Below are 12,407 nucleotides of genomic sequence, written 5' to 3' on the forward strand. Positions count from 1 at the left end.
TCAAATCCCAAACGCACCTTTAATTCATACTGAGCTTTGAACACCACACGCTCTCATCTTCCAACAAGAGAGCCAATTGTTGCATGCAGAAGTAAGGAATAGAAGGAATTATTAAACAATGCAAGAAGCAGCACAATCAATGTAAAGAGACTGCACACTGAAATATACCATTTGGATTAACAGTATAATTAAAACCATTCTCTTACATGCAAGAACTTCAGTATTTCCTAACACTGTCAATGTTTTAGCCATATACATGTTACAAAATTCATGTATGGAAATACTATACATGATCAGACAACCAAGAGATTATATTACACAACACATACACATGAAGGAGTAGCAACTAATGTGTAAAGGAAACCTTAAAAAGGCATTTCTTAACTTTGGGGAGCTCGACTTTGCAACCCTAAACAGAGATCTTTCTTTGTAGTATGACATGCAAGAATTTCTTAGTACCTCAGATTTCAACAGGTGCTAAACAGAAAACTACAGATATTTCATTAGTAAAATCCTTGTTTTATACGGATTATTTTTTGTTTCAGCACAGAGACAATTAAAAAAAATAAGTGATGTGAGAGATTTAAAAAAAAAATTAAGAGCACTTGATATATAACTCTTATTTAAGAATCTTACATCACTTCAGAAAGCAAGAAAAAGAAAGATACCTATGTTTGCAGAGTTGCCTTTGTCTCCACTTCTAGTATAGGCAAGATCTTCTAAGCGGTAAGTATGTGGCCCACTTGGCAGATCTATACAATATAAAAATGAATGCATTTTAATGATAGCTACAAATAATAGTACGTTTTGAAGAAGCAGCCGTCACTTTAAGTGTATACTTTCTGCATTGTTTGTAGTACTCCTGAAAACATTTCCAAAGCTTTCTTCCCACAGGAACACCTAGAGAACAAGGTGGTGAGGCTGGGGGCCAAAATTACAAAACTGATCCCTCCTGCTCCGTCTCCCAAATGCCTTTTACCTTTTCACAGCTGAATGCTGTGCCAGGCACCCCCTCTTCCACCACCCTCGAATATGAAAATTCAGCTTGGTCTTAGCAATATGGTATCTCTGAAGGAAGCATAGCAGCTACTTGTCATTTCTTGACTAGCTGAAAACTTTTGTCCCCTTAACACACAGATCTCTGCTTCCAGTGCAGGTGGAAAATACATGCAGTTGCTACTGTCCTGATAATTCTGTAATTTCTGTTCATTCTGATAATGTCTGTAGAAAACAGTCAGAAATGAAAATTCCTTTTCAAGACAATATGTGTGTCTCACTTTCATACGCAGTTATCACAGTTACTTATTCAGCTGCATAGAAGAAACACAAGATTTCTTTTTCAAATTACCAATTTTGTAAATATCTTAGTATTACATAGAAAAAGGTCATAAATGGTCATAAATGCATGCTCTATAGGAAGCCAATCTTAATTTTTTAACTTGTTGATGTCCGAGTATTGGACTTTCAAGCCTTTAGGAACATAAAGATTGTTGCACTTCACTGAACAAAGTTTACATTGTATTATTTTTATTCATTTACATATCAAAAAAAGCAAACCCACTCCTGCCCAAATCCAGAAATACAATCTTGTGGGATCCACACAGTTTATATGTGAGGTCTGACGGTTAAGTTACACAGCACAGACCTCTTGCAATCATTGATTACTAAGAGTGGTAGGCTGTCACCATCTAGTTTGTCCCCCAAAGCGAGAGATGAAGCGCTCACTTTGCCACCGAGTTTCAGTTATTCGCCGATAGCAGCATAATACTGAAACTGAAGCTCAGATTATATCCCAGTTTTTAGGCAGTGAGAATCTAGTAATTTCCAGCCAGTTCTGCTGCTGATCCAACTTCCCTATGGCCATATCAGCTCTCCCGCCATCCCTGGCTTTTCAGTCCCAGCATCTCTAACCGACTCATCTACGCTCCTGACTGGCAGTAGTCTTCTCACCCCTCAGTTGCCCTCTCCTCTGTCCCCTTCCTGTCATTTTCTCATCCTGCTGCACTCAAGTGGCAGCTCTCCCCGCCTCTGCTCCTTGGACACCAGTAGGGGGAACATTCAGAGCAGGGAAGCGACAGTCTTCCTGCTTTGCTTTCTGTCACGACTGCTGGTGCTACAGCTACTGGTGGCAGCCACAGAAAGCAATTGACAGATGTCCGAAGTTTTTGGGTTTTTTTTTGGTTTGTTTGGTTGGTTTTTTTTGGTAACACACCAAACATCTCAGCCCTGGGCACATGCTTGTCACAGAAAATTTCTGTCTAATGTGTTAAAAACTGTCAAATTTTAAGGAATCGAAGAGAGTGTCTTGTAAATCGATTATGTTGGACAAACTTCATGTTGCAAGATACAATGCAATTTGAAAATGCAGTCTACCTTTCCTGTATTGTTATTGCTTCTGCTCAGGATATAAAACTGTGTTGTTTAGGCTGTTGGGTTTTTTTTAAGGGAGTAAAAGACCCAACACTAAAGATAGTACGCTCTAAATGTGCCATGTATGGAATGCTGGCCAAAGGCAGACTATATTAAGAAGTGCAACGACACCAATTTAAATTCAATGACAAGATACCAATGAATGTCTCAATTATAATCAAAATTAACGCTGTGATAAGTTCCAGTACGATTTAAATTAAAGTGCACCTACTATTAAGGCATGGATAGATAGCACTCTGAACTGTGTCAAGTGATGAGGTAAACCCAGCCCTAGCCAAATCGCCATTACCTTCAGCTCCTTTCTGTCCACAGAGAATTGCTGATCCTCAGACATGAGCCAGGCTGACATAAAGAGCTTTAGCAAAGCTGGGTAAGAAAGAAACTATGTCCAAGTCCTACTGGCTGCAGTTTTTACTGTCCCTACCAGAAAGGCAGGCCGCAAGTCTATGGCCGTGGCAGTTGGACAGATCCCAAAAGTTCATTTGGGTACAGGGTGGTAGATACTGTGGATGACAAAAATGCCTCACTACAACATTGACACATAATTTGTATAGTGTATCTTAGTTCATGGTTCTTAGCTGGTTGAAACAGATCAGGGAACACTTAGAGTTGCTCTACTTCCACATTGGAGTGGCAATAACAGGGAAAACAACAATGACCAACTAGGGGCTCACCACAGCAACCTCTTCTACTGGCACAGCTGGATCAGATCTTTCTGATCCATCTACTCACACCCCAAATGTATCAATGTTAAACTGCTTTAATTAAGACTTAAGTTTTATAGTGTAGATCAGGTCGCTGTCAAAGATGAGCCAAAAGAGTGATTGTAGTTTAGTCTGACACAACAGTTCTTCACTGTTAGTTTAGTCTGACACAACAGTTCTTCACTGTTAGTCACGGTAGCATGAAAGTTGAAATGGTGAAAGCATACAATGAAGGAGTTAACACAGGAGGTTTGTTTTGAGCTTGATGCTCACAGTCTTTTCCATGTTCACTTCCATGAAAAACGCAAGCAGAAATGTGCCATGAAAACTGGCAGAAAATATTAAAGGTTTTATTTATTTAAATTGGGGAATATTATTTTTGACTAAACAGCTCCATCAGGAGAGGATCTGAAAAAGTCCCTCTAAAGCTCATTGTTCATTTTGTGCAAGACTACCACACTTGATACACCACAGAAGTCACCTTATTTTTAAGAGTTTTTTTCCAAGACACAATTCAAGGAAAAAAAAGTAGTGTTTCTTCAAAGGCTGAAGTATGAAGATGTTTAAACTGTATAAGCTGTGGAAGTCTCTTCCCCATCAGACATTTTACGCAGTCTTTGACAGTCTCCCTTTAAACAAAACCAGTTCAAGAGAGTGTTCTGGTGTTCTCATTTATTATTACCCTAATTGATTTATCCTTCATGATCTGTTTATCAGGAAATTGTTTTCATTTAATAAACGTCTTAAACAAATCTACAAAAGAATTCCCTTCAAAGCCAGGGCAAATGGTAAATTCAAATTCCACCCTCCCAGAACCACATCTAGCAGCATTTTTGAAATCCATTTTCGCATATTTCTCTTATCTGTTCAAAGACAACTAACAGTCCCTCACACTTGAGATAACCATGAAACTAAGAAAAATATTTCCCTCCTTACTAAATGCTGACAGAAAATGTTTTAGCAGAAGTTACTCCTTTTACAGTCTAACCCATTTGTCTATTTCTCATCCATGCTGTCCATGCGTTAAGCCACAGAAGTAGGTATTTAGTCACATACAGAAAACACTTCTATTTACAACTAAGGGCAAAAGTTGAGAGATCCTTCTCAGGGGAAACAACCAGAGGAGCTCTGCTGTCCCTCAAAAGTGGGGTTTTGCCTGAATAAAGCCTGAAGAATTCAGTACTTAAATGCTCATGTCAGGCACCTCAGAAAGTTTTCTCAAATGATAAGGCAGCAACGGGGAGCCTAATAGATTTTTGTTTCTTCAATATTAGCATTGTAGTCACCTTTAAAAAAAAAAAAAATACCAGGACATCTGCTAACCCTTTTATTAAACAGAACAAAACTTCCTATTCCTTAACTCACCCAGTCTGATGGTGTGAATCCCCCACTGCCCTCCTGGGAACTCCCAGGTATCAGAGAGATTATCATGTGACATTAGATTTGCAACAGACATAAGAGCTGAAAATATACTTAAGAGTTTAACTTGTTTCTGCATGACACGTAAATCATCGCATTGAAGAGATGTTTGAATAGATGGGGAATATCAGGCATCCAGTATCAGTGACTTTCAAATGGCAATAAACACAGTCACATGTGTATTTTAAGATTTCTCTACACAATACAGAACATTCCCTCCTAACTTGTCATTAGTTGTTACGCTATTCTATTACCAGTTTTGAGAAATACTACTCACCTCTATTTGGAATCCAGAATAAATCTTAACACATTGGTGCCCCCACAGCATTAATTTTTTGAGTATACAGAGACTTAAATAACTGAATTACTCTTTCAGCATTAGTATTATTTTTAGAAATATTTCGATAACAAGTAATCTTTAGGTACAGTCACCTGATTTAGATTTGAAAACATCTATCCACAGCTTTAAATTAATTCTCTCATTTCTCTGGTGAGCAGGAGTAGGGTAATAAAGATTCTGTTTAGACCAAGAGGGAATTATGAAGTGTGCTATATGTTAAGAAACACTGTATATAGTTCTGCCATTAGAAAGAATATAAAAATTTTCAAGTGTCTAGCACTTTCAATAATCTGTAACCTAGTACCCTAGCTTGTATGAGAAACTCTGATTGAACACTTCCTTTCCATTGCAGACATCCTGACCTGCTCCATTCAGCTCACTGGTTTGCCCTCCTCAAGTTTCTTCTTTTCCTTCTGCCGAGAATTTGGTTAGACAAGTCTAACAGCAACACAGGAATTATCATGCTGGATCATTAGCCTAGTGTGTTTTCTTTAAAAGTCACCAGTTCCAGGTTGACCCCATTCTTGTTCATTTTGTGAAGGCTGCCATATGGAATAGGACCAAATTTTAATTATCTAAATGCTAAGCATTCTGTAAGCCTGTCCTCCGTTCTGAACACAACTATTTTATGTAAGGTAAAACCAACTATTTCCAGGATTAACAAAGTAAGACTGCAGTATACTTTGAAGCCATGTTTCCATTTCAAGCCTGCGTTCAACTGTTCTCAGTTATGTCTAAGGCTTAGGTTGTTCGAATAACAATTTACTTACATACTTGTTATAGTCTCAAATACATTTTATACTGTGTGATGCTAACCTCCTTCCTTCCAAGGACAGCAGCTTAAGTGTTTTGCAATGGACTTAGAAATATCTTGTATAAAGAGGTAAAATATATTTCACAGACAAGATCTAGCACATGATTTTCCAGGACAAAGACAGCAAATGATACATTCACAAATAAAAAAACCAAACATACCTTTCAATTCACTGCTAATCTTAGGTGGATCAAACGAAACAACCTCATCTGATGTAAACGTGAGATCCTCCTCAAATGTCTCAACATGCTGCCCATTTAAAAATAGGCTGATCTGGGAAAAAAAGTCATTTTCAAACCGTCAAATTAGAAATCCAGAGCAATGTGAATAAATAAAGCGTATTTCTAATTAAGTGTTGATCTGGCACATTTTCAGTAACGGCTTTACGGATAAGGTTCTGTCGCTCCCTTTTAAAAAGTCACAGTAACAATAGTGATCCATTATAAACCTAAAAGAAATCTCTGTGTAGGGAAAAAAGCATAAAAATCACAGAAATGCTCTATCCAGTTGGGTATGTTTTAAAGGAAGACAAATCTCTCTCTTTCTACCTCTCTCTATATACAGCAGCACTACATGGAATTTTGTGTCACAATTCTTGACAGTTGGATCACAAAACTTGAAACCTTCCAGCTCTTCCATGATATAATGCCCTTTTCTTCTTAATGTCACTGTCTGTATTAATGACAAACTTCTCTTTGGATCCTATATTCATCTTCAAATAAGTTTTGTGAAAGCAACTTAAAAAAATAAATTAATACTGAATATTTTGGGTTTATGTTGAGATGAAAATATGAAATAAAAAAATGCCATGCTCTTCATCTTGCACGATGAGCTCTCCCTACCTGCCCCCCCCCCCCAAGAAATCTGAAAAAATACATACTCAAGTGTGCTATTTCATTAGCTGATTGGGCTATTCACTTAAGATGTAAGCAAAGGTTTCTCTGGTTAAATCATATAGCACAATCATGTAGAAAAATCAACTCAGACATACAATCAGGTTACACTGCCACAACAAAACCATATACACCAACTTAGCTGTAGCAGTTATCAGTGCTCAGTTGTCAGCAAACACAAGATAATTCTACTCAGCCCTCTTTAAGATTGTTCTTAGAGAATAGCTAATAGTGACAAAGGCCTCCAATGCTTATGCAAGAGTAAGATTAAAAATATTTCAGAAAAGCTGTTCTTGCCCTCAGTAGGTTTGCTAGAATTATTCTCCCGAGGGAAAAGTTTTAGGTTACTTTTTAAACATGAAAAAGCACACATGGAAAATAACTACTGTTTACACTGTAAAATCACTGGTGATCTATGATAAAATCGGGACAATTGCATAAGAGCAGTGGAAACAACAAACAAGATATTGAATCCAAACTGACACCCAGAAAGGTGTTATCAAACACAAAACAAAAGAACCCGCTGTGGCAATGGCAATACATCTGAAAATCTCCTTATGGAGTTTTTTTTGTTTTGTTTTAGGTCAAACGCTGAACTAGAGCAACTAGACTCTTTGTAACTGAACTTCCAATCTAGAACAGTAGATAATTCATACCTTACTTACTCCATAATCTCTAGCTAGACCACTGTTGTTAATACATGGCTAAAACTTTGAATCCAGGACTCGAATCACTTACACCGCACTTTTACGTAACCCTTAATATTACTGCAGTACAACAGTGATAGGTCACATGGCATTTTGTTAATAGCATATCAGTGCATTCATCAGATTAGTTACCTAGAGCAAGGATTTTGATTTTCTGTATTGGAAAGAGTAGATGAGACACTGCTTTCTTTCCCTGCTAAATTAGGTTACTATTTAATCTCAGCAGCATTTTACTGAGTCTGGAACACAGTGCTAATTAGTAAGTTTACATTTAATTTGATGAACAAAACAGTGATAGGCGAAATTTCCATAGAGATAATAATTTCATATTAAACTTGGCAAAGACAAACCATTTGTATAAAGCAAAATGTAAGTGACAATAAAAATAAGTACTTGAACTTCTTCAAATGACAAGAAAGGGGGGGGGGTTTAATGCTTTTCCACTATGCACAGTTTATAAACTTAGTTTTAATAACTGAATAGCATCTCCTCTGTAAAATTAATCCTAAATTATTTCCCACTAATGCAGAATACTACTCAAAGAAAAATGTAACATTTGGGCTTATTTGTGCTAAGCACTGCATGCATGTTAACAATGAAAAAGTCCTTTTCTGAAATGCTTAGAACACTTAAACAATTATTATTAATCAATTTAACAAAGTTGGTTTTTTAATCAATTGGGTTTTGCTTGTTTGTTTTCTCCCCCACCCTTCACTTGCTGCCTGTGCTCCTAAGGCTTTCCTTTACCACCCTAAGCAGAAGCCTGTCACAATACCTGTGGTCTAACACAGACCAACGTGCTGGCCTTGGACACTTTCTTGATGGTGAATGAGTACGAAAGCTCTTATGGAGTGAGAAGCATCGTTATTAGCATGCCTTGGCATGAGATGCATGCAATAGCTAGAAGTCAGTTAAAGGCCTCTGAAATAGACAGGCATATATGCAGTTTTGTCTGCAGTCTCCAAAGGATAAATTAAGTATCTGATGTCATTCAGAAAAGGAGAGACCAACATTTATAAATCCAAACATTTTACATTTTCAGTAAAACCAATTTCTTCAAGTTTATCTTGAAGACTTCGCTCTACACAGAGGTACATGCATAACAGAAAAGAAGTAGGGCTCTAAGCTCAACGTTTCATCTTACACTGTAATTTCTCACCTAGGACTGCCTAGTCATCTGAACCATAACTTCTCAGACTGAAAGAAACTATTGTTATGAACTGAATAGGGCCACAGAGATAGATCTCATTGACAGGCTCCTCCGTGATACTCATCACAGTAGTCACACAGGCTTTCATAATTTTACAGCTTTTGTAATATAGCTAAGAGCAGAAATTACTCCTCCCATTTTTACAGACAGGGTATTTGGAAGGAAAAGGCCCAACTCTGTTAATGTAAAACCTGTGTGAATCAGAGGAAATTCACTGATTTTAATAGTTATTTCCAGTAGTATATACAAAAAAGTAGACCCCCCCCCCCCCAAAAAAAAAGTCAGGTGATGTGCCCAGGTTCACAAGATTAATGTTCAACACTCTGAACACCCAATTGCCTTCTCTTTAAAGAGGGACCATTAACTTTCAAAAAATACATAATTTTCATGAGCACTCTTTGCAAATGCAGTAAAAATAATTCAAACCTACAATTCTGGGAACCTGAAAAGAGACGTTCAGTTTTGATGCAAGGTATTTCAAAATTCACAGCAATTAAAATGGAAGGTTGGCAAGTTCAACTGTTGTAAAACATTCTGTGTGAATAATGTTAGTCTCTGGGAAAATATTTTTTAATCAAAGTTACCAGAATACTTTGCAGTTTTAGGACTCAAAGTCACTGAAAAATGCCACAGTCAGCAGAATTTTTCAAATGACTTCAAAGAGAGAACAGAGTAGGCTTTAAGCAGTAAGTCTTACCTGAACATTGCTTTTGGGATAATAGAAGAAAAATGGCTTCAAAACTGGAGACCTAGACACACAAAACAATAAGCATAAATGCATTTAACCAGAAATTAATGAAAACGTCAGATCGTACATCTTTAGACTATTCATACACTAGACAAACACTTGGGAAATAAAAGCTATTTAGCCATGATTAGCAATGATTTTCCAAACAATTTTGGAAAGCCTGAAAAGCGCAGAAATTACTTAAATTTCATTATTAAGAAAATAAGATTTTGTTTAAGAAAAAAAGAAAATTTTGCAGGGAGTAGTAGCCAAAATAGCAGAAATATTTTCTTGAAAAAGGACGCACTTCATGACATTGAAGTCTACTGCACTGTGATTAGCCCCGCATTGATACCTAGGCTAGTTACACAGAGCTACTGGAAATATATCTACAGTTTCTTCCCCCATTTCCATACGCAAGACAGACATATCGAAGTATTTGCTCAGGGACAGGAAAGTTTAGATGCTCTCATGAAAGAGTATGGAAAGGTGAGTGTATAAATCACCAGCAGATTTTAGCCATATCTAGAAAAATACTGAATCAAACCAGGATAATTTTTTTTTTTTTTTTTTAATATGCTCAACATTATTCTGTTTGGCTCACTCACATAATAGGTTCATGCTAACATTTTGTGGGATGTTCTGGGACACTTGACCTCACATTTCTAGGTGAAGTGGGCTGGTACAGACATAAATTTGCTGTGCCTATATTCCAAACTAACAGGTACAAGAGAAATCTGGTCCAGAAATCTGCACGTATTGGCTCATGCTTGAGCTATTCCCCTGCCATAAAGTCACATTTAGAGTTCTCCCTACAGCTCATTAAGCAAAGACATTGTTACGAGCTGATCAGAGACTTACGTAACTCATTCAATAATTCAATAAAGAATTTTACTATTTGCATACATATCTTGTAGCACTCACTATTATCTCGTTATCAGTTATTAAGCATAGCACGTAACGGAAAGGCTTTAGTTGCTTCTCTGGTTGCTGTTTCAAGGTGAGTGGTAGGAACTCATCAAGCTTGTGATGGTGAGTGGTAGGAACACCACCATCACACATTACAAGAAGTTAATGATCAGAAGTTAACTTACACTCTGGGGCGCCCTCCAACAATTCCAGTGAGGCCAGGTGCTGGAAATGGAAATTAAATTCACAAAAGAACTGTTAAAGCCATCTTCAAAACACTAGAGCTCATAGCTTACCGTAACTTGAATCGTTCCTATAATACAGATTTAAGAAATATATAGCAAATTATGTATGTTCTCATAAATTAATAAAACTGAACATTTTATGTAACAGTTAAAAAGGCAAAACATGTAAAAGGTACTGTGACTTTTAACAAAAAAAAGAATTTGTTTCAAAATGTGCGAAGTATAAACTAATTTGGAAGAACCACCTAAAGACTATTTTGTATACCAGTGCCAGTCAGGCAATACATTTGGTAGAAGAACTTAGCTTTGGGGTTTTTGTTGCTGTTTTACTTACTTTTAAAGACAGCAGAGAAACAATTCTGACCTGAACCATGTTTTGTTTTAATACTTGTTTAATATGACTTTTCTTATTAGATTAACTGCTTCAGATAACTTGCATCTTTCTCTTTAGCATTATCACTGGCTAACTTCGCTTTTTTAAGGTGCTGGGTACTGCAGATCCCATTCTCTGATACATAGGTAATTCAGGGGCTTAAGTCACCAGCATGATCCGAGATTTGCAGTAAGTCAACACTGTGATTAGACTCTTGTTTATTCTCAATATCGGGTTGCCAGGCTTTACTACCATTAAAGCCATCTACCCAGCTCAGTATTTCTGAAACAAACAGTTCTGCTCTCCTCATCCTGAGCATAGCTTCTCACCCTTCTTTCTGGCACGGATAGCATGCATACACGATACATCAGAGCTCCATATAGTATTGCAGGGGAAAAACTGCAGAGTGCACACATTAAATCAGTCTAGGAATTAACATGTGTTAAACAGTCCCTTAGAAACAAATGCTGTGGAAAGCTGCCCACATGGTATATTTACCCAAATTAATCCTGGCTAAAATGGGCTTCATGCTTCCTCCAGGTGTGAATTCTCCCTGTTTGTGCTCCAAACAGACTAAAAGCCATGGAACTGTGCCGTTGCGGTACTAAGCTCACACTGATAAGCTCTACTTCTCAGCAGACTGTTTTAGCTTGGATTCCATGCCTTGGTAACGTAGACGCATACCAGTGGCAGCATAGATGGTACAACATAGCATAGGTTACAGAGTCTTGCCATATACACATTCATTGGAAGTGATTTCCCTGAAATAGTGGTAACAAGGTGTTTTAATGAAGTTTGTGAAGATGGATGCTGTTATGTAGTTCTTATCTTTATCATGCTGCTCTATAATCGGAGGCACATTTGGAATCAACAAAACTAAAATTCAGTGCACATCTGAATGACTGATTCAGAGATAGTAATTACAGTAACTAAACCTAAAGTTATGGAAGAGGTCTTTTGCCTAAGGCTAGTCCATAATCACTCTGCCAGCTTGGCTACTGTGCTACTACAGTACTTGCACATTATAACTAATTCACAAGATAAGCAGACTTCATTGACTATATTTTTAGCCAGAGGCTGAAAAAACCAACCAACCAACCTCAAAACACAGCAACCTTTAGAAGGTGCTACAGTTGAGAACAATTGGAAGAGATTTGGGGTGTTAGCATTAACTCCCCCTCTTTCCCAAAAAAAGCCTATGATGTTTTTTAGTACAGGAAAAGAAGAATGCCTTCAACAAAAAAAAAAAGGCCATGAATAACCACCTCCCTACCCACTAAGTTCTGCTGCAAAAAATGTGGCAGTGGATGTGTAAAATGTGTAACACTAATGGATTCTTTCACAATTTTAAATGATTCAGTGAAGCCCTATACATATTAGCTGTGCACTCTTTCAAGCAGAAAACTGCCATTCAACATTAAAACCAACTGCAGTTCTTTTACTGAATTATGCTCCTAGTTTGTTTATTTAGGTTGCTGGGGGAGGAGGCTGGATATGGTAAGGTCATGTTGAAAATATAGGTTCATAAAGTTAGTTAATTTATCTGTGGATTGTCACATGGCTCACTTCCTGCTAGGCAGCTGAACTGCTCATTAGGGATACCAGATTTTGCTCCGACATTAATTTCAGCTTCCTG

At 37.3% G+C, this 12,407-nt stretch overlaps 1 protein-coding gene across 2 annotated transcripts in view; it reads right to left on the reverse strand.

Annotated features, from left to right (window-relative positions):
• The window catches only part of LOC143159575 (uncharacterized), a 65,791-nt gene that overhangs the window by 9,504 nt on the left and 43,880 nt on the right, over nucleotides 1–12,407 (reverse strand). For both annotated transcript variants that reach the window (XM_076336648.1, XM_076336647.1), the window contains exons 14-17: nucleotides 10,339–10,378; nucleotides 9,215–9,266; nucleotides 5,869–5,980; nucleotides 669–752 (exon numbers count right to left, since the gene is read on the reverse strand). In XM_076336648.1, the coding sequence (XP_076192763.1) occupies nucleotides 669–752; nucleotides 5,869–5,980; nucleotides 9,215–9,266; nucleotides 10,339–10,378 (288 nt within the window). The remainder of the gene's footprint in view (nucleotides 1–668; nucleotides 753–5,868; nucleotides 5,981–9,214; nucleotides 9,267–10,338; nucleotides 10,379–12,407) is intronic.

Source organism: Aptenodytes patagonicus, chromosome 4 (genome assembly GCF_965638725.1).
Source record: "Aptenodytes patagonicus chromosome 4, bAptPat1.pri.cur, whole genome shotgun sequence".
NCBI classification, from domain to species: Eukaryota; Metazoa; Chordata; class Aves; order Sphenisciformes; family Spheniscidae; genus Aptenodytes; species Aptenodytes patagonicus.